The 20,147-nt window shown below is 45.9% G+C and overlaps 2 protein-coding genes across 4 annotated transcripts in view; both read right to left on the bottom strand.

Annotated features, from left to right (window-relative positions):
- Positions 1-9,848, bottom strand: part of LOC129859704 (ubiquitin carboxyl-terminal hydrolase 40-like) — a 63,167-nt gene extending 53,319 nt beyond the window's left edge. Inside the window, exons 1-18 of the mRNA XM_055929790.1 lie at positions 9,065-9,848; positions 8,841-8,908; positions 8,644-8,757; positions 8,319-8,483; positions 7,768-7,914; positions 7,509-7,652; positions 7,225-7,353; positions 6,979-7,083; positions 6,749-6,856; positions 6,421-6,624; positions 6,134-6,269; positions 5,874-5,955; positions 5,575-5,746; positions 5,399-5,483; positions 5,253-5,323; positions 4,775-5,142; positions 4,496-4,658; positions 4,303-4,363 (exon numbers count right to left, since the gene is read on the bottom strand). Coding sequence (XP_055785765.1) covers positions 4,303-4,363; positions 4,496-4,658; positions 4,775-5,142; positions 5,253-5,323; positions 5,399-5,483; positions 5,575-5,746; positions 5,874-5,955; positions 6,134-6,269; positions 6,421-6,624; positions 6,749-6,856; positions 6,979-7,083; positions 7,225-7,353; positions 7,509-7,652; positions 7,768-7,914; positions 8,319-8,483; positions 8,644-8,757; positions 8,841-8,908; positions 9,065-9,257 — 2,515 coding nt within the window. The 5' untranslated portion in view covers positions 9,258-9,848. The remainder of the gene's footprint in view (positions 1-4,302; positions 4,364-4,495; positions 4,659-4,774; positions 5,143-5,252; positions 5,324-5,398; positions 5,484-5,574; positions 5,747-5,873; positions 5,956-6,133; positions 6,270-6,420; positions 6,625-6,748; positions 6,857-6,978; positions 7,084-7,224; positions 7,354-7,508; positions 7,653-7,767; positions 7,915-8,318; positions 8,484-8,643; positions 8,758-8,840; positions 8,909-9,064) is intronic.
- Positions 9,849-11,159: 1,311 nt separating this feature from the next.
- On the bottom strand, positions 11,160-19,677 carry LOC129859703 (thrombospondin-type laminin G domain and EAR repeat-containing protein-like). 3 transcript variants are annotated; one of them, XM_055929789.1, is made up of 13 exons: positions 19,352-19,677; positions 18,028-18,263; positions 17,446-17,885; positions 17,229-17,322; positions 16,896-17,052; positions 16,422-16,553; positions 16,163-16,233; positions 13,585-13,746; positions 13,298-13,382; positions 12,715-12,947; positions 12,117-12,295; positions 11,923-12,024; positions 11,160-11,773 (listed from the first exon to the last, which is right to left on the bottom strand). In XM_055929789.1, exons 1-13 carry the CDS (start codon positions 19,440-19,442, stop codon positions 11,620-11,622), a joined length of 2,136 nt encoding a protein of 711 aa, XP_055785764.1. In that variant the 5' UTR covers positions 19,443-19,677; the 3' UTR covers positions 11,160-11,619. The 3 variants fall into 3 exon arrangements, with proteins under 3 accessions (XP_055785764.1, XP_055785763.1, XP_055785762.1); XM_055929788.1 differs by having other exon boundaries at positions 13,298-13,502; positions 17,229-17,319; XM_055929787.1 differs by having other exon boundaries at positions 13,298-13,502; positions 19,352-19,676.
- Positions 19,678-20,147: the final 470 nt, after the last annotated feature.

Raw genomic sequence — 20,147 nt, 5'->3', positions numbered from 1 at the left:
TGCTGCTATTAGGAGTGGTAACAGTATCTGACCTGCTAGCTGCTGCTATTAGGAGTGGTAATAATAACAGTCTCTGACCTGCAGCTATTAGGAGTGGTAATAATAACAGTATCTGACCTGCTGCTATTAGGAGTGGTAATAATAACAGTATCTGACCTGCTAGCTGCTGCTATTAGGAGTGGTAACAGTATCTGACCTGCTAGCTGCTGCTATTAGGAGTGGTAATAATAACAGTATCTGACCTATAGCTGCTGCTATTAGGAGTGGTAATAATAACAGTATCTGACCTGCTAGCTGCTGCTATTAGGAGTGGTAATAATAACAGTATCTGACCTGATAGCTGCTGCTATTAGGAGTGGTAATAATGACAGTATCTGATCTATAGCTGCTACTATTAGGAGTGGTAATAATAACAGTATCTGACCTATAGCTGCTGCTATTAGGAGTGGTAATAATGACAGTATCTGACCTATAGCTGCTGCTATTAGGAGTGGTTATAATAACAGTATCTGACCTATAGCTGCTGCTATTAGGAGTGGTAACAGTGACAGTATCTGACCTATAGCTGCTGCTATTAGGAGTGGTAATAATAACAGTATCTGACCTATAGCTGCTGCTATTAGGAGTGGTAATAATAACAGTATCTGACCTATAGCTGCTGCTATTAGGAGTGGTAATAATGACCTTATCTGACCTATAGCTGTTGCTATTAGGAGTGGTAATAATAACAGTATCTGACCTGCTAGCTGCTACTATTAGGAGTGGTAATAATGACAGTATCTGATCTATAGCTGCTACTATTAGGAGTGGTAATAATAACAGTATCTGACCTATAGCTGCTGCTATTAGGAGTGGTAATAATGACAGTATCTGACCTATAGCTGCTGCTATTAGGAGTGGTTATAATAACAGTATCTGACCTATAGCTGCTGCTATTAGGAGTGGTAACAGTGACAGTATCTGACCTATAGCTGCTGCTATTAGGAGTGGTAATAATAACAGTATCTGACCTATAGCTGCTGCTATTAGGAGTGGTAATAATAACAGTATCTGACCTATAGCTGCTGCTATTAGGAGTGGTAATAATGACAGTATCTGACCTATAGCTGCTGCTATTAGGAGTGGTTATAATAACAGTATCTGACCTATAGCTGCTGCTATTAGGAGTGGTAACAGTGACAGTATCTGACCTATAGCTGCTGCTATTAGGAGTGGTAATAATAACAGTATCTGACCTATAGCTGCTGCTATTAGGAGTGGTAATAATGACAGTATCTGACCTATAGCTGCTGCTATTAGGAGTGGTAATAATGACAGTATCTGACCTATAGCTGCTGCTATTAGGAGTGGTAATAATAACAGTATCTGACCTGATAGCTGCTGCTATTAGGAGTGGTAATAATAACAGTATCTGACCTGCTAGCTGCTGCTATTAGGAGTGGTAATAATGACCTTATCTGACCTATAGCTGTTGCTATTAGGAGTGGTAATAATAACAGTGTCTGACCTGCTAGCTGCTGCTGCTATTAAGAGTGGTAATAATAACAGTATCTGACCTGCTAGCTGCAGCTATTAGGAGTGGTAATAATAACAGTCTCTGACCTGCAGCTATTAGGAGTGGTAATAATAACAGTATCTGACCTGCTAGCTGCTGCTATTAGGAGTGGTAACAGTATCTGACCTGCTAGCTGCTGCTATTAGGAGTGGTAATAATAACAGTCTCTGACCTGCAGCTATTAGGAGTGGTAATAATAACAGTATCTGACCTGCTGCTATTAGGAGTGGTAATAATAACAGTATCTGACCTGCTAGCTGCTGCTATTAGGAGTGGTAACAGTATCTGACCTGCTAGCTGCTGCTATTAGGAGTGGTAATAATAACAGTATCTGACCTATAGCTGCTGCTATTAGGAGTGGTAATAATAACAGTATCTGACCTGCTAGCTGCTGCTATTAGGAGTGGTAATAATAACAGTATCTGACCTGATAGCTGCTGCTATTAGGAGTGGTAATAATGACAGTATCTGATCTATAGCTGCTACTATTAGGAGTGGTAATAATAACAGTATCTGACCTATAGCTGCTGCTATTAGGAGTGGTAATAATGACAGTATCTGACCTATAGCTGCTGCTATTAGGAGTGGTTATAATAACAGTATCTGACCTATAGCTGCTGCTATTAGGAGTGGTAACAGTGACAGTATCTGACCTATAGCTGCTGCTATTAGGAGTGGTAATAATAACAGTATCTGACCTATAGCTACTGCTATTAGGAGTGGTAATAATGACAGTATCTGACCTATAGCTGCTGCTATTAGGAGTGGTAATAATGACAGTATCTGACCTATAGCTGCTGCTATTAGGAGTGGTAATAATAACAGTATCTGACCTGATAGCTGCTGCTATTAGGAGTGGTAATAATAACAGTATCTGACCTGCTAGCTGCTGCTATTAGGAGTGGTAATAATGACCTTATCTGACCTATAGCTGTTGCTATTAGGAGTGGTAATAATAACAGTATCTGACCTGCTAGCTGCTGCTATTAGGAGTGGTAATAATAACAGTATCTGACCTGCTAGCTGCAGCTATTAGGAGTGGTAATAATAACAGTCTCTGACCTGCTGCTATTAGGAGTGGTAATAATAACAGTATCTGACCTGCTAGCTGCTGCTATTAGGAGTGGTAACAGTATCTGACCTATAGCTGCTGCTATTAGGAGTGGTAATAATAACAGTATCTGACCTGCTAGCTGCTGCTATTAGGAGTGGTAATAATAACAGTATCTGACCTATAGCTGCTGCTATTAGGAGTGGTAATAATAACAGTATCTGACCTGCTAGCTGCTGCTATTAGGAGTGGTAATAATAACAGTATCTGACCTGATAGCTGCTGCTATTAGGAGTGGTAATAATGACAGTATCTGATCTATAGCTGCTACTATTAGGAGTGGTAATAATAACCGTATCTGACCTATAGCTGCTGCTATTAGGAGTGGTAATAATGACAGTATCTGACCTCTAGCTGCTGCTATTAGGAGTGGTTATAATAACAGTATCTGACCTATAGCTGCTGCTATTAGGAGTGGTAACAGTGACAGTATCTGACCTATAGCTGCTGCTATTAGGAGTGGTAATAATAACAGTATCTGACCTATAGCTGCTGCTATTAGGAGTGGTAATAATGACAGTATCTGACCTATAGCTGCTGCTATTAGGAGTGGTAATAATGACAGTATCTGACCTATAGCTGCTGCTATTAGGAGTGGTAATAATAACAGTATCTGACCTGATAGCTGCTGCTATTAGGAGTGGTAATAATAACAGTATCTGACCTGCTAGCTGCTGCTATTAGGAGTGGTAATAATGACAGTATCTGACCTATAGTTGTTGCTATTAGGAGTGGTAATAATAACAGTATCTGACCTGCTAGCTGCTGCTATTAGGAGTGGTAATAATAACAGTATCTGACCTGCTAGCTGCAGCTATTAGGAGTGGTAATAATAACAGTCTCTGACCTGCAGCTATTAGGAGTGGTAATAATAACACTATCTGACCTGTTAGCTGCTGCTATTAGGAGTGGTAATAATAACAGTATCTGACCTGCTAGCTGCTGCTATTAGGAGTGGTAACAGTATCTGACCTATAGCTGCTGCTATTAGGAGTGGTAATAATAACAGTATCTGACCTATAGCTGCTGCTATTAGGAGTGGTAACAGTATCTGACCTATAGCTGCTGCTATTAGGAGTGGTAATAATAACAGTATCTGACCTATAGCTGCTGCTATTAGGAGTGGTAATAATGACAGTATCTGACCTATAGCTGCTGCTATTAGGAGTGGTAATAATAACAGTATCTGACCTATAGCTGCTGCTATTAGGAGTGGTAACAGTGACAGTATCTGACCTATAGCTGCTGCTATTAGGAGTGGTAACAGTGACAGTATCTGACCTATAGCTGCTGCTATTAGGAGTGGTAATAATGACAGTATCTGACCTATAGCTGCTGCTATTAGGAGTGGTAATAATGACAGTATCTGACCTGCAGCTATTAGGAGTGGTAATAATGACAGTATCTGACCTATAGCTGCTGCTATTAGGAGTGGTAATAATGACAGTATCTGACCTATAGCTGCTGCTATTAGGAGTGGTAATAATGACAGTATCTGACCTATAGCTGCTGCTATTAGGAGTGGTAATAATGACAGTATCTGACCTGCTAGCTGCTGCTATTAGGAGTGGTAATAATAACAGTATCTGACCTATAGCTGCTGCTATTAGGAGTGGTAATAATAACAGTATCTGACCTGCTAACTGCTCCTGTAGCTGCAGCTCCGCTATAGCCCTCTGTTTCACCTCACACAGCAGCTAGAAAAGAACACACACCCAAACATTAACATACTAAACACACACACATTAATATACTAAACACACACATACACACAAATATAGTAAACACACACTAATCTACTAAACACACATACACACTTGCTAGCTCACCATGTTTCCAGAGGCAGGGACCTTTGCCCTCATCCTCTCCTCCTCTTCCTCCTCCTCTCCTCCTCCTCCTCTTCTTCTTCTCTCTGGTCGGTATTCCACCTGAAGCCAGCGACAGTCTGATGGTGTTGTCACGGTTACCATATCACCACTCACACTGAACACACTGGGAGAGAGAGACATTACACACACAGCCATAGCAAACACACAAACTACACCTCATGTCTGTCACTCACTTACGCAGACTGACACACTGCTGCACACACACACCACGCTGCCCACCTGCTGTCCGGTGTCTGTGGCTCCAGCACCAGCAATGCGTCTCCATCCTTCAAGGCCAGCTCCTTCAGGGTCCTCTGCATGTCTCCAGGAGGGAATACCCTCCACCCGCTGGCCCCTCCTCCCTCTCCTCCCCTCTTCTCCTGACACAGAAGGCTCTCCTGTGGCTCCCCTAATGCCTCCCTCACCTCTCCTAGAGTCACCCTCCCAGCAAACCCCCTCGACTCCTTCGACAGCCCCGAGCCTCCTTCCTCTCCCTCGCCTCCCCCCTCCTCATCCCCTCCCTCCCCCTCTTCTCCCAGATAGGGGCGAATCACGGTCAGCAGCAATGGTTCCCACTCGGCTCCTATTTGGACAGTCGCCCCACAAACCTGAGGAAATAAAGGGGATATGATATGACCCGACAGCCATTTTGGTTCTAGGACGTCCAGTAGCAGTGTGTACAACGGTGGATTGTGTTGATTCGAGTGTGTCTCCTCACCTCTCTGCCGTTCCACACAAACAGATCAGTGCCAGTCAAGATGCCTGCACTGTATAGAGACACCTCATCATCTGAAACACACGTACAACAGTTCAGTATGAACTGTCACAGAATGTACATGTAGGAAAAGTGTGTGTGTGTCTCACCTGTGAGAGTGTTGTAGAGGTGAAGGCCGGCTGGCAGACATTTGGCCACAGTCAGAGCCATATCCCCCTCCCAGAGATCCTGCATCTGAACACACACACACACTGATTTGAGCTTTTTGCAAAGTGCCATGGCGTCATTTAGGAAGTCAGTTAATGAGTCGGAGTGATGACGTCACCTGGTAGATGATCATTCGCAAGTCTCCTACGGTCCTGCGGAGGTCGAAGGTGAAGTTTGTGGCCTCTTTCTGCTCTATGCTGATTGGCTTAAGAGCTCCGTTCTCCAACCTATAGCACGGCGCTAGGTGGAGACGCAGCTCAACACTGTTATTGCTGGCCTCAAACTCCTCCCTATAGCAGCGTGTACACACACACACACACACACACACACACACACACACAAACGGATAGGCAAAAAACATTAGCAAAACATAACAAAATACAGTGTGTGTGTGTGTGTGTGTGTGCACGTGAGTACCGTCTCTGTTGTAGTCTTCTGTTCTCCTCTTCAGCCATCTCCAAGAGGTGAGGGGGAACCTTATACCCAGGATTCCTCAGGGCTGCCAGGGGGAAAACCTCATTTGAAAGACTGTAAGCGTGTGCGTTTTCTCTCTCTCTCTCCCACTCGCATCAGGTTTGGATGTGGCTCTCCCTTTTTTGCACTCACTCACTCTCTCCCTTTCCTTCTTACACCTCTCTCCCACACACAAACACTCACAAACACAAACACCCACGTACCTCCAGAAGGCCTGTGTAGCAGTGTCTTCCTATAGAACAGCATGTAGGCACTCTCCTTTCCCTGGTACATTTTCTCTACGTCTCTCTCATGGATCGACGTCACTGTGGAGTCATTCAGATCAAACCAGTGGCTGCCCTGTGGAGAGATGGAGAGAGGAAGAAAGATGCATGGATGAATGGAGATTCAGAGAGAGACAGAAAAGAGATTTAAACATAACCAAATGCAGCATCAACATAGCAGACACACCATCATTAAAGCAGAACCATGAGCGCTCTAACTAGAGTACCTGTGGTTCCGGTGCCGTCTCCAGTCCTGGTTCTGGTTGGGGGTTGGCTGTGTTGTTGTGGACTGGGTCTGGGGTAGAGCTAGGGCCAGGGGTTGGGTGGGCTGGGCTGGAGGGCTGGGTCACCGGGCTAGGGGGGTTGGCTTTCAGGGCCACCCGAGTGCCGTTATTGACCAACACAAACACATCACTGTGGTTCTGGAGGAACTGCAGAGGGACAGGGGGATGAGTGGAAGGATAACATGTAGAACGATGTAGAGGAGATCAGGAGAGGTAAGCGTTTATGTGACGTTGTGGAGCTCTTGGGGGACGCCCATCAGTCATGTCCTACCTTGCCTATGGGGCCGTGGAATTTCCTGTACTTCTTGCTCCAGGAAGAACCGATCTTGTCCATCAGTCTCTGGCCCAGCTGGTCCAGCAGCACGCTCCTGCTCTCCTCCTACAGGCCAGGAGGGGAACAACACCACATTAAGATCAGACACAGTCACAGTCTGGACCTACTGACGATGTGTCCCATGGTGCTCTCATTCCATCGGGTTAAACCAGCATGCTTTGCGTTACCTGGGCTATTATGGAGGAGAGTACAGATAGAGGGTCGTCTTTCTCCGGCTCAGGATACACTCTCACTTCCTTCTTCTTCTGAACCTTGGGTTTGGAATCCTCCTCCTGATACAAACGCACGCGCGTAAATACAAAGACACACACAAACACACACTTCGCTATTAGCACACTTAGTGACATACTCTAAGCCTCGATTGTCTGATATGCAATTGTTGTTCTCCCCTCCTCCCTCCCGCGCTCTCTCACCGGCGGTTCCCACAAGCCTAGGTGGTCCATGTCTTTGATGTAGACGTGGTAATGGCCGCCATAGCAGCCTCCCTTATGGATGATGACAGAGAAGAGTTCATAGGAGTACTCCGAGTCCTCGTCTTCAGTCTGGGAGAGAGGGTGACATAGCATAGTCATTAGGCCTTATAATGCGACATAACATATTCTTAAATGGTTTGACATTGTTTTAACTAAGTCATGTAGAATACACACAGAGTAAGTGGCAGTGAAGCAATGGAGATCAATGTCGGTGGAGGTTGTACCTGTTCACAGAAGGGCCTGAGGTTGATGGTGAGAGGGAAGGTGTAGCGACCAGTCTCCTTGTAACGCTCACACCTGGCAAAATCAAAGTTAAACCTCAACAGAGACACTGTCAGGAAGGGAGGGAGCTTCCTCAGCTTGGCAGACTGCAGAGGGGGGAGAGAGAGAAAAAGAGGGAGCAAGGGAGAGAGAGTTCGAGAATCAGTATCAATTCTAGAATAAACAGGTACAATTTAAACCCATGCCAATACTCCTACTAACCTTAGCAGCAGTGACTAGTTGGTCACACTGGCCACAGCGGTAGAGGTTACTGCCTTCAAACATCTCCTCTTCCACAAACATGTCCCAGAGCGCCCCCTCCAGGCCACACACGCCACGTACACACACTGTCAGGTCCAGGAAGTCCTCCTGAGAGCCAAGAGAAAGAGGTGTAAGCAACACAAAGATAAAACTGGTACATGTGTGTATCTCAATCTCTACATTCAAAGACTCAATCATTGACACTCTTACTGACAGTTGTGGCTGCTTTGCGTGATGTATTGTTGTCTCTATCTTCTTGTCTGTGCCCACTAATGTTTGTACCCTGTTTTGAGGTGCTACCATGTTGTGCTGCTGCCATGATGTGTTGCTACCATGTTGTTGTCATGTGTTGCTGCCATGCTGTGTTGTTGTCTTAGGTCTCTCTTTCTCTTTTGTAGTGTTGTCTCTCTTGTCGTGATGTGTGTTTTGTCCTAAGGCCTTTTGCCTTAAGTAAATAAGAATTTGTTCTTAACTGACTTGCCTAGTTAAATAATGGTTAAATAAATAAAAACCTGTCTCTGGCTGATGTTGCCACACTCTTTGCAGAGGATGCTGTTGACAGTGGTGCCATGGTAGAGGTGCTGGATGAACCCACTACCGCTGGTGTCCACCAGGGAGTGCTCTAGGGCACTGAACAGAATCCTGTTCAACTCCTGCACATCATGTTGCCTGCTCTCCTATGGGAGAGAGATGAGAGAGAGTGGTAAGCAATACACTGTAAGAGAACGCGATGTAGCATTATATAAAGCAAGCCTCATTCTCTAGTTTAGTCCCTGCATCACGCACACTGCCATTCATACAAACACTCGTTCACATGCTCGTGTTCACACACACTACCTCGCTGTTGTTCCATCCGAAGCTGTCAGTGAGATCAGCAGTAGAGGCACTCTGTTGGTCCACCAAGAGTAGACGAGCAAACAGCCTCTGGAGCTCCAATGGAATAACCCTGACCTGAGGGACAGAGTTAATGTACTACTCAAACACACCAATACAAATAAAGACATGCACACAGTGAGGTACACACACTTCCTTACCTTGGCCTCTGGTTTGCCTTTGTCCTCCAGGCAGCCCAATTCCTTTGGACCCAGACTGAACAGCTCCTCTACACACACACACACACACACACACACACACACACACACACACACACACACACACACACACACACACACACACACACACACACACACACACACGTTATTGCGAATACAGTATGAACCAAAGATAGAACACCAAGTGACTTGACCTGACCTCTCACCTCTGAACTCCGGGGTGAAGAGCAGGGTCTGGAGCAGGGAGTTGAGGTAGCACGTCCCTCCCTGGTTTTTAATCCCGCTGAGATTCACTCTTCCCCGGGGTGGAGGTGGCTCCCCTTCCCCCTTTACAACTCTACCTCCTGAGGGAGCCAGAGAAAATCCCTCCTCCTCTTCCTCAAAAAGACTCCCAAACATGGCTGGGCTTGCGTCTGTTTCTCTCTTTCCTGTGAAACGCACCTTCAGGGGACTGAATTGAATGTCTAATTGTGTTAGCTAACTAATAACTCCTCTTGCTATCTCATCTTGGTCTTGCCTAGCTCTCTGTTGATAGTAGTGGGACTGACTCTGAAATAAGACGACTTTACAGGGGTAAACATAGCTATGAATAGATAACTAGTGTGTTCCCGTATAGTGATCGAGTTATAGCAATTATTGTTGCGGTTAACTAACAAGCTATACAATCATTGCACTTACAACACGAGTTAATTTAGTGTGAACTGAGTTTATAACAGCTAAATTCGGACCGGTGACAGGCAACTATCCTACCTGGCTATCTGACTCGTTAGCCAACAAGCAAAACGTGTTTCAGCGTTCCTGACGCAAATAGAGCTTTAACTCCAGAAATCTCCTAATGCTTTTTTGTAAAGTTATAATCGAAGCCAAACTCTGTCTACATTCCTCTGTTTTAAATAAGAGAAAAAACGAAAAAACGTAAATAAAAACACCATTGATGAACAGTGCGCAGCCATAATGTCCTAAAGCCAAAGGGTAGAGTGCGGCATTGTGGTAGTTGTAGTGTCGTTTTAAAATCACAGGTTGGCACCTCGGCTGAATAAACTACATGTCCACCAAGTCTTCTCTTCGATTTTGCAAGAGCATCAAGCCTCCTGTAGTTTTTATAACATGGCTTGTCTGTCATCCGTGGATGTCTCAAACACACACAACAGATACATCTGAACTGAAATGTGATGTATTTTCTGCTGGTATTTTTAAAGAAGGTTCATATGTGGCTACAAACCTGCTGGTCTTTTAACCACCTGTTCAGTTGTTGTGTAAAGGCACTGACACTAGCCAGACATTTTAAAGGGATACTTTGGGATTTTAGCAATGAAACCCTTCATCTACTTCCCCAGGGTCAGATGAACTCATGGATAGCATTTTTGTCTCTGTGTTAAGAATTCCCTGTCGGTGACTGCACCTCACAACGCCGAGCAAACTCCCCTCCCCATCCCCCACAACCAGAGCCTGAGAGTCTAGGGGGAACCATAAAGCTGCCTCTAAAACTATCTCGGACCTGTGCCTTGATAGGTTGCTAGGGAGGTTACTAGGGGGCAGGACATCTACCCATCCTCTTGACACTGCAGGTTACACAATACTTGCAGTCTCCCTCAAGCAGCGGCAGAGAGCAACATCTATCTCTGCCTATCATCAACTGGACTCACTCATATCTCTGGACTTGTGGGATGGTGTGTGTGCCCAAAGTGAGTTGTGTGACATGTATATATTGTTCTTAATAGTTAGTTGTTGTTGCATTATGTATAGCTTGTAACCTGTAAACATGTTCAGGGATTATATGCCATTTATACAGACCTTTATTACTGTTATTATGCTCTTGTGTTATTGTATGTACAGTATATTCATTGCCTTCATTGCCTGATTTCCTTCAACAGAACTACTACCTTTCCCACTTTTCATCCCCATGTTCATCTTCCTCAGTGTGTTTAAAGTTCCTGTGTGTTAACTCTTGGGCAGTTTTATTCCCCTCTAACCGGGAGCAGTGTCAGTGAGTCACAAACCAATAAAATACCTGGAGCCGCATTACTCTCTTTCACTCTGCATCCAGTAGTTAGAAGTAGTTTTGCGAGCCAATGCTAACTAGCATTACCGCAATGACTGGAAGTCTATGGTATCTACTAGCATGCTAGCAGTTACCATAGACTACCATTAATTGCGCTAACGCTAGTTAGCAATTGCGCAAACAAGTGTTAGCAACTTCTTTTAACTGCACGCAGAGACATAAAAATGGTATCCACGAGTTTATCTTACGCTGAGGAAGTCAATAAAGGGCTAGTTAAATAAATACAAAAATTGCCAAAATCCTGAAGTATCTCTTTAAGGTTTCTAGAAGTTGGTTCAAGTGGTGAACAGCTTTTACAGAAAATTCAGATTGGGCAAAAGCTGTGGAACTCTACAGTTTCCATTCACTGCTCCCCTAGTATGGGACCCTATAAAATATAGATTTCATAAAATCATTCTGAAACAATATTCTTATATAAGCAGTAGAATTTGCAGTAAGACACAAATGAAACATACTGTATTTTTTTACACATTTCTATTACATCAATAAATTATTTCCACAAAATGATAGGCAACAAATATGACTAATGTTAAAGTTATATACAGTACTTATACACAAAAATGTGTATCTACTGATTCTCTCTCTCTCTGCAAATATGGCCCAGTACAACAACATAATGTAACATTCATTATTACATCAGTTGAGATTTCATTTTTTATGTTTCTCCATGTTGTCCCTGATATGATATTGTGTCACGTGTCAGTGTGTTTTCAGACGGAAGACTTTGGAGAGAGGTGCTGTGGCGCTGGAGTAGATCAGATAGGACTCCTCTCCGGAAGTAAAGAATTCCCAGTCGCTGCATCCGATGGTGGGAAGCCGGTGAATGGGAACAAACCCCTCGTATCCCTGCCACCTGCACACATCCATATCACGTCCAAGTTCAAAACACAAATCGTGATAATGATGAGTTTATAACATATCACCATAATGTTTGTAAATTCACAATATATCACCCATTCAACTATAGCACCATGACCAATTCTCGTGTATTCATGTGAATACCTGTAGATAATGCTGTTCAGAGAGTGAGACTCTCCATCAAAGGAGTTTGCAACAACCAGGTAACTCTCCTCTCCTACTGTGAAGAACTCCCAGTCAACAGCACTGAAGGGGGAGACAGATAGAGCAATGAGAGAGCGAAGGAAGAGAGAGGAGAGGTAGGGAAAATGTGCACCTGTATGAAGGTGCATGTGTACCTGTATGTGACTATGTCCTGAAAACGCAGGAACAGCTGAGAGCTCATGTCCAGCTCGTAGATGGTCGAGTTGATGGCATAGCGACCGGGGCCGTTGCCATGGAGTTGGTGTCCGTTAGCAACCACCAGGAAGACCCTGCTGCCGATCTGGAACATCTCCCAATCTGTGGCACAGAATGTCTAAAAGAGAGAGAGAGAGAGAGAGAGAGAGAGAGAGAGAGAGAGAGAGAGAGAGAGAGAGAGAGAGAAAGAAAGAAATTAAAGAAAGAGAGACCATTGAATAATGCCGACATTGGAATTCCCTCCTAATCAAAGCTGAGTCTTTTTGTGGTTTCAGTCTGCCTGTCAGTCAACTTCACCTCACATGTGGTTCCATTCAAATGTCTGATTCACTATCAGTTATCTGTCAAAGCTGGATCTAACATGCAAATTCTGCCCCGCTATACATGGTCTATTTTTGTCCTCTCTTAGTTCCGTGGTGTGGGCGGTTGTGCTGTTTTAGGATTTCTGCCAATCTACCCCCCCCGCTCCCTTCCCCCTTGCCAACCCCCTCTTCCTTACTCTGTCTCTTCCTTCTACTTCACCTTCATCTCTCTCACCTTAATAGTCTGAAACAAGCGGAAACTTCCATCCACCCAGACATAGATGACCGAGTCAACGTGAGTGGTCTGTCCATCGAACGCGTTCGCCACAGCCAGGAAGTGGTAGGGTCCGACCGTGAAGGCCTCCCAGTCGTAAGCCCCAGAGGTCCGCAGGGCCTGGTGTGGTTCAAACAGCTGCGTACCACGGTCCCACTTGTAGACCATACTGTCTATGGTGTGGTTGGTATTACCTAGAGGAAGGGAGGGGGTAGGGAGAGGACGAGATAATTGCAACTGAGTTACTAGTATTGCAACTCATCACAGGAGGCTGCTAAGGGGAGGACGGCTCACAATAATGTCTGGAATGGAGTAAATGAAATGTGGTAACCATGTGTTTGATGAGTTCTGTACCATTCCATTATTCCATTGCAGCCATTATTATGAACCCGTCCTACCCAATTAAGGTGCCATCAACCTGCTGTGCAGCTCATGTACCGTAACTGAGTAGAATATACTTTTCTACAAGGTCTTTTCTGCTTTACAAAGATTTGGCTGCAGCCAGTCTTTACCTGGTCCATGATTGGCTGTAGCCAGTTCCTACCTTGTCTGTGGTTGGCCACGGCGAGGTAGGTGTGTCCTTGGATGCGGAAGGCCTCCCAGTCCCGTGCACAGTGTGTCTGGAGCGCCTGGTAATAAACAAACCTCTGTGTCTTTTTATTCCACTTGTAGATCACTGACAGTTCATCTTTCACCACTGTCTCCTCATTCCCTGTGCTCTCCCTGGAGTTAGACACCACCAGGAATATCTACAACAAGTTAAATCAACAAATTAACAAATACAATTGTATTTCAAGTGTATTTAAACATCTCTAAGATGTCTTCCTGTACCTTCTTCCCCTTAGTAAAGTGTCTCCAGGAGAGAGCTCCATGTGTGCTGATCTTCTGGTAAAGGTGAAAGCCTCCATCTCTCCAGAGGTAGACTGCAGAGCCCAGGGAGGGGGAGCGGTGAGCCATTGCTGCCATCAAACCCAGCCCTTGTACACTGAACACCTAGACATCGCAGACAGATGGACAGACAGAGCGATAGAGAGAGAGAGAGACACGTTGAAAACCAGTTGAATCTACAACTACGTGTTAATTTAAACAAATATAAAAAACCCAGCAAAAAAGAAACGTCCCTTTTTCAGGACCCTGTCTTTCAAAGATAATTCGTAAAAATCCTAATTATTTCACAGATATTCATTGTAAAGGGTTAAAACACTGTTTCCCATGCTTGTTCAATGGACCAGAAGCAATTCATGACCATGGACCTGTGGAACGGTCGTTAAGACACTAACAGCTTACAGACGGTAGGCAATTAAGGTCACAGTTATGAAAACTTAGGACACTAAAAGAGGCCTTTCTACTGACTCTGAAAAACACCAAAAGAAAGATGCCCAGGGTCCCTGCTCATCTGCGTGAATGTGCCTTGGGCATGCTGGAAAGAGGCATGAGGACTGCAGATGTGGCCAGGGCAATAAATTGCAATGTCCGTACTGTGAGGCGCTACAGTGAGACAGGACGGACAACTGATCGTCCTCGCAGTGGCAGACCACGTGTAACAATACCTGCACAGGATCGGTACTTCTGAACATCACACCTGCGGGACAGGTACAAGATGGCAACAACAACTGCCCGAGTTACACCAGGAACGCACAATCCCTCCATCAGTGCTCAGACTGTCCACAATAGGCTGAGAGAGGCTGGACTGAGGGCTTGTAGGTCTGTTGTAAAGCAGGTCCTCACCAGACATCACCGGCAACAACGTCGCCTGTGGGCACAAACCCACTGTCGCTGGACCAGACAGGATTGGCAAAAAGTGCTCTTCACTGACGAGTCGCGGTTTTGTTTCACCAGGGGTGATGGTCGGATTCGCGTTTATCGTCGAAGGAATGAGCGTTACACCGAGGCCTGTACTCTGGAGCGGGATCGATTTGGAGGTGGAGGGTCGGTCATGGTCTGGGGCGGTGTGTCACAGCATCATCGGACTGAGCTTGTTGTCATTGCCAGCAATCTCAACGCTGTGCGTTACAGGGAAGACATCCTCCTCCCTCATGTGGTACCCTTCCTGCAGGCTCATCCTGACATGACCCTCCAGCATGACAATGCCACCAGCCATACTGCTCGTTCTGTGCATGATTTCCTGCAAGACAGGAATGTCAGTGTTCTGCCATGGCCAGCGAAGAGCCCAGATCTCAATCCCATTGAGCACGTCTGGGACCTGTTGGATCGGAGGGTGAGGGCTAGGGCCATTCCCCCCAGAAATGTCTGGGAACTTGGTGGAAGAGTGGGGTAACATCTCACAGCAAGAACTGGCAAATCTGGCGCAGTCCATGAGGAGGAGATGCACTGCAGTACTTAATGCAGCTGGTGGCCACACCAGATACTGACTGTTACTTTCGATTTTGACCCCCCCTTTGTTGAGGGACACATTATTAAATTTTTGCTAGTAACATGTCTGTGGAACTTGTTCAATTTATGTCTCAGTTGTTGAATCTTGTTATGTTCATACAAATATTTACACATGTTAAGTTATAGGGGAAAAACGCAGTTGACAGTGAGAGGACGTTTATTTTGAAACAGGAAAGAAAGGGCCTTCCCCAAACTGTTGCCACAAATTTGGAAGCACAGAATCATCTAGAATGTCATTGTATGCTGTAGCGTTAAGATTTCTCTTCACTGGAACTAAGGGGCATAGCCCAAACCATGAAAATCAGCCCCAGTCAATTATTCCTCCTCCACCAAACTTCACAGTTGGCACTATGCATTGAAGCAGGTAGCATTCTCCTGACACCCGCTAAACCCAGATTCATCTGTTGGACTGCCAGATGGTGAAGCGTGATTCATCACTCCAGAGAACGCATTTCCACTGCTCCAGAGTCCAAAAGCGTCAACCTTTACACCACTCCAGCCGACGGTTGGTAATGCGCATGGTGATTTTAGGCTGCTCGGCCATGGAAACCCCAGACAAACAGTTCTTGTGCTGATGTTGCTTCCAGAGGCAGTTTGAAAACACATGATTGTGGTCCCGTTTTGTGAGCTTGTGGTTTTGTGAGCTTGCGGCACACTTCAGCACTAGTCGGTCCCATTCTGTGAGCTTGTGTGGCCTACCACTTTGCGGCTGAGCCGTTGTTGTTCCTAGACGTTTCCACTTCACAATAACAGCACTTACAGTTGGCCGGGGCAGCTCTAGCAGGGCAGATTTTTTAAGAACTGACTTTTTGGAAAAGTGGCATCCTACGATGATGCCATGTTGAAAGTCACTGAGCTCGTCAGTAAGGTCATTCTACTGCCAATGTTTGTTGATGGAGATTGCATCGCTGTGTGCTCGATTTTGTACACCTGTTGGCCATGGGTGTGGCTGAAATAGCCGAATCCACTAATTTGAAGGGATGTCCACATATATAGTATTAAATGTATGTTTTACCTCGATATCATACGTCTCTGAACTGGTGGAGAGGACCTGCTGCTCCAAGACATAGTCTAGTCTGTGGGACTCTGTAGAAGAGATGGAGAGGTCAGAGAGAGAGAGAGAGAGAGAGAGTGTGTGTGTGTGTGTGTGTGTGTGTGTGTGTGTGTGTGTGTGTGTGTGTGTGTGTGTGCGTGCGTGCGTGCGTGCGTGCGTGCGTGCGTGCGTGCGTGCGTGCGTGCGTGCGTGCGTGCGTGCGTGTGTGCGGAGGACCCACCTTGCAGCATGGGGACCCAGAGTGTACCGTCACAGAGGTAGAGAGCTTTCCTGACGGGGTTGAACCACAGCTGTCCTCTTACTGAACTGGAACAGGACTTCTCCAGCCCCACAGACACCCGCACCTCTGACTCTGGGAGGGTAGCGTGTGGGAGGGGGTAGAGGGGGAGGGAGGGGGTAGAGTGCGGGAGGGTGGTAGTGTGTGGGATGGGGTAGAGGGGGAGGGTGGGGGTAGAGGGGGATGGGGGGGTAGAGGGGGAGGGAGGTAGAGTGTGGGAGGGGGGTAGAGGGGGAAGGAGGGGGGGAGGGGGAGGGAGGGGAGTAGTGTGGGAGGGGGGTAGAGGGGGAAGGGGGGGCAGTAGAGGATAGATGTACAGGGTGAGGCAGGACAGGGGAGAGAGAAAAAAGAGTCAGAGAAAAGAGTCACATTTGTGAGAGATCAGGGGACAGTGAAAATAGGAGAGAGAGAGTATACCATATGAAGGCAGCGTGAGGTCACTCCTAGTCTCTTTTTGTGGTTGGTCTAGCAGTACCGCGGGCACAGACAGCTCTGCCAGCCCGGGGTTGGAAGACGGGCAGACACGAGGGGTGGCATCAGAGCCTGGTACCAGGACCAGCTGTCTGATCAGACCCTGGGAGGGAGGGACGGAGAGGAAACGAGAGAAGTAGAGAGAAGCAAGTTATATGGAGAGTGTTGGCATGACCCATTGTCACTCTTATCAAGCCATCATGTAGCCATTACTACTAGTGTAAATCTAGTGTACAAAGGTTCTAGAGAGAGAGGGTTGTAGTGTGTGTTGGTTCTTACTGAGAACAGGCCATTCCGTCTCCCTCGGCTGCCGATGTGGAATCTGGAACCTTGAACACTGAGGTCAGAGGGCAACGACTTGGAGTGAACCCTGCTGAACACATATGATGACATCATCATTAGAGAAATGCAATACAGACAGACGGACAAACAGACAGAGAAAAAGGATACATAGAAAGAGAGAGCGAAAGAAGGAGAGCCAGAGAAAGCAACTCACAGTTCCAGGTGTGTGTTGCAGTCCACAGTGAGAGTAGCGTAGTGTCCGCTAAATGCTAAAACCAACGTGTGCCAGCGATCATCAGCCAATTGGATGCCTCGGAAAACCCAGCGCGCCATGACCCCCCCGCTGCGACCTCTGAACAGGAAGTGGAGTCCGTCTCTGGAGAACCACAGGCCAATCAGAAGCCGTCCCTGACTGTTGCTGTTCTCTCCATCTCTACTTCCCTTCCTCTTCTCTCCGTCCATTAGTCTTTCTCCCCCTCCATCTGTCTCTCCATCCCGCTCTTCATCACTCTCATCATCCCTCCCTCCTTGTTCTCCATCCTTCTCGCTGTACCAATCTCCATCAGTTCCTCCCTGTGTCTCCCCCTTCCTCTTTCCAATCCTTGCGTCCTCTTCTTCCTTTTCCTCCACCACAGAAAATATGTACTCGTTTTTCTGAAAGACAGGATGAGACAGATCATCACACAGTGGGAAAAGGCAATAAATTTAAAAAATACACTGAACCTTCCCCACGTCATTGATGATGTCACTTCCTGCTGTAATGCTGCCGCAGGTGTTTCTAACACCTGGCCCTTACCTTAGGGGCGACGAGGCTGACCTTCAGGGTGGTGACGATAGAGAACTCTCTGGGGAAGAGGTGACAGTTGACGAGGTGCTGGGAGGACGGGAAGTCCAAGGAAGGGTGAGGATGGGACAGACGGACACCCCTCACACCCCCAGACTGGATCAGATGCACCCCCCCTCCTGTTACCCCCCTCGCCCCCTCCCCTGCCCTGGAGAGAACACGGGACAGAAGGTCCAGGGGGAGCAGGTCTACGGGGAGAGAGAAAGAGTAAGAAAGTGAAAGAGAGAGAGGGGGGGGGGGGAGAGACAGAGAGAAATAGAGAAAGCAAGAAAAAAGAGGGAGAGAGAGCAAGAAAAAAAAGAGAGAAAGAGTGAGAAAGTGAGGGAGAGGGGGAGAGAGAGAGGGGGGAGAGAGAGAGTGAGAGAAAGGGGGAGAGCATTTCCTAAATAGTGGGAAACTGCTTTAGGTGTGGAAAGCAGCAAGATGAGGTGTTGTAGTTTCTTGTGTATTCATGATATCAGGTAAGGTTAGTCAGAGTTTACGGGATGGCTGGGAAATGGCTGGTAGGTTTTTGGCATGATCTGTGCATACGTGTAGAAGAGTTATCTGTGCATGAGTGATTTGCATCAAAGTTTTGGCAAATCAAGTTAAACACGCCAAACACTCACGCACACAGCTGATATCTCTCTTACACACACACACACACACACACACACACATACACTCACACAGTGGTGGAAAATATACTCAATTTTCATACTTGAGTAAAAGTATAGATACATTCATAGAAAATTACTTGAGTAAAAGTCACCTAGTAAAATAATACTTGAGTAAAGGTCTAAAAGTATTTTGTTCTAAATGTAATTGCTAAAATATACTTAAGTATCAATTTTCTTATATTAAGCAAAGCATACACCACCATTTTCTTGTTTTTAAAATGTACGGATAAACAGGGACACACTACAACGCGGACATCATTGACAAAAGATGCATTTGTGTTTAGTGAGTCCAGATCAGAGGCAGCAGGGATGACCACGTGTTCTCTTGATAAGTGTGTGAATTGGACCATTTTCCTGTCCTGCTAAGCATTCAAAATGTAACAAGTACTTTTGGGTGCCAAGGAAAATGTAAGGAGTTCCTATTTGAACTAGCATCCCTACTGCATGCAAACAAGAGAAAGAAAAGGCGGCGTGTTTAATGCCACTCTACAGTATAATCTGAAAGAGCCGCTATCTGACAGGAAGTACAGTGTTATGTGTCACAATCAAATGTGTCCCCAGATAGGTTACAACACCCACACATATTATCATAGCGCATTTAATAGAATAGAACGTACCTCTACATGGTCTCCGTGTCTCTGCAGCTGCGTTGATGACCCTTAACCCGAGAAACAGCAGCAGAGGCAACAGCAGCATCGGCGACGACATCCCAGCTTGCTCCAGCCAATCACAAACACTGACTGATCCGAACGCCAATTGACGCTCATCTACAACACGCGTGTGTGAGTATGTGTAATGTAGTGTGTACGTTTGTGTGTGAGGTGTGTCTAGAGATGGTCCTTAGAGAGTGTCCGTAGGATGCACCATCTTCCACCAGAGAGAGTCCAGATGACAAAGTGAAGCCTGGATCTAAACTACTCTACATCTGACTTCAGCCAAGGCAGACAGGCAGGCTCCTAAATGAGTTAGTTCTGTCTGGTCCAGCCCCTTCTCTTATATACCAGGCCCATGCAAATCACTAACCAGTCTGTCAATCATTTCACAGAGTAAAACAGAAGCCGACTGTATCTCTCACATACTCTTCTGAGAGTGTGTGTGTGTGTGAAAGAGAGAGAGCAAGATGTATACCTAAGGTGGAGTTGTATGGGCCATAGATACAGAGATAAAGAGCTGTACTACAAAACAACCTTACATTAGATAAACACCATATAGTCCAAGCAGTCATTTTTAAAAAGGAAAAAAAAAAGTAATTTTGAAAACATGCATACCACCGGTGACCTCTGCTCCACCAATAGAGCGCTTGATACCGGCTAAGCTATTACCATATTAACCAAGATCCCTGTTATTAGGACCTATATTATTGTAGTAGCTGAGGAGTGGATGACTATGTACTTGAGTTTGTTTATGTAAGAC

Source organism: Salvelinus fontinalis, chromosome 7, assembly GCF_029448725.1.
Source record: "Salvelinus fontinalis isolate EN_2023a chromosome 7, ASM2944872v1, whole genome shotgun sequence".
NCBI classification, from domain to species: Eukaryota; Metazoa; Chordata; class Actinopteri; order Salmoniformes; family Salmonidae; genus Salvelinus; species Salvelinus fontinalis.
This window is presented reverse-complemented; position numbering and strand designations above follow the sequence as displayed.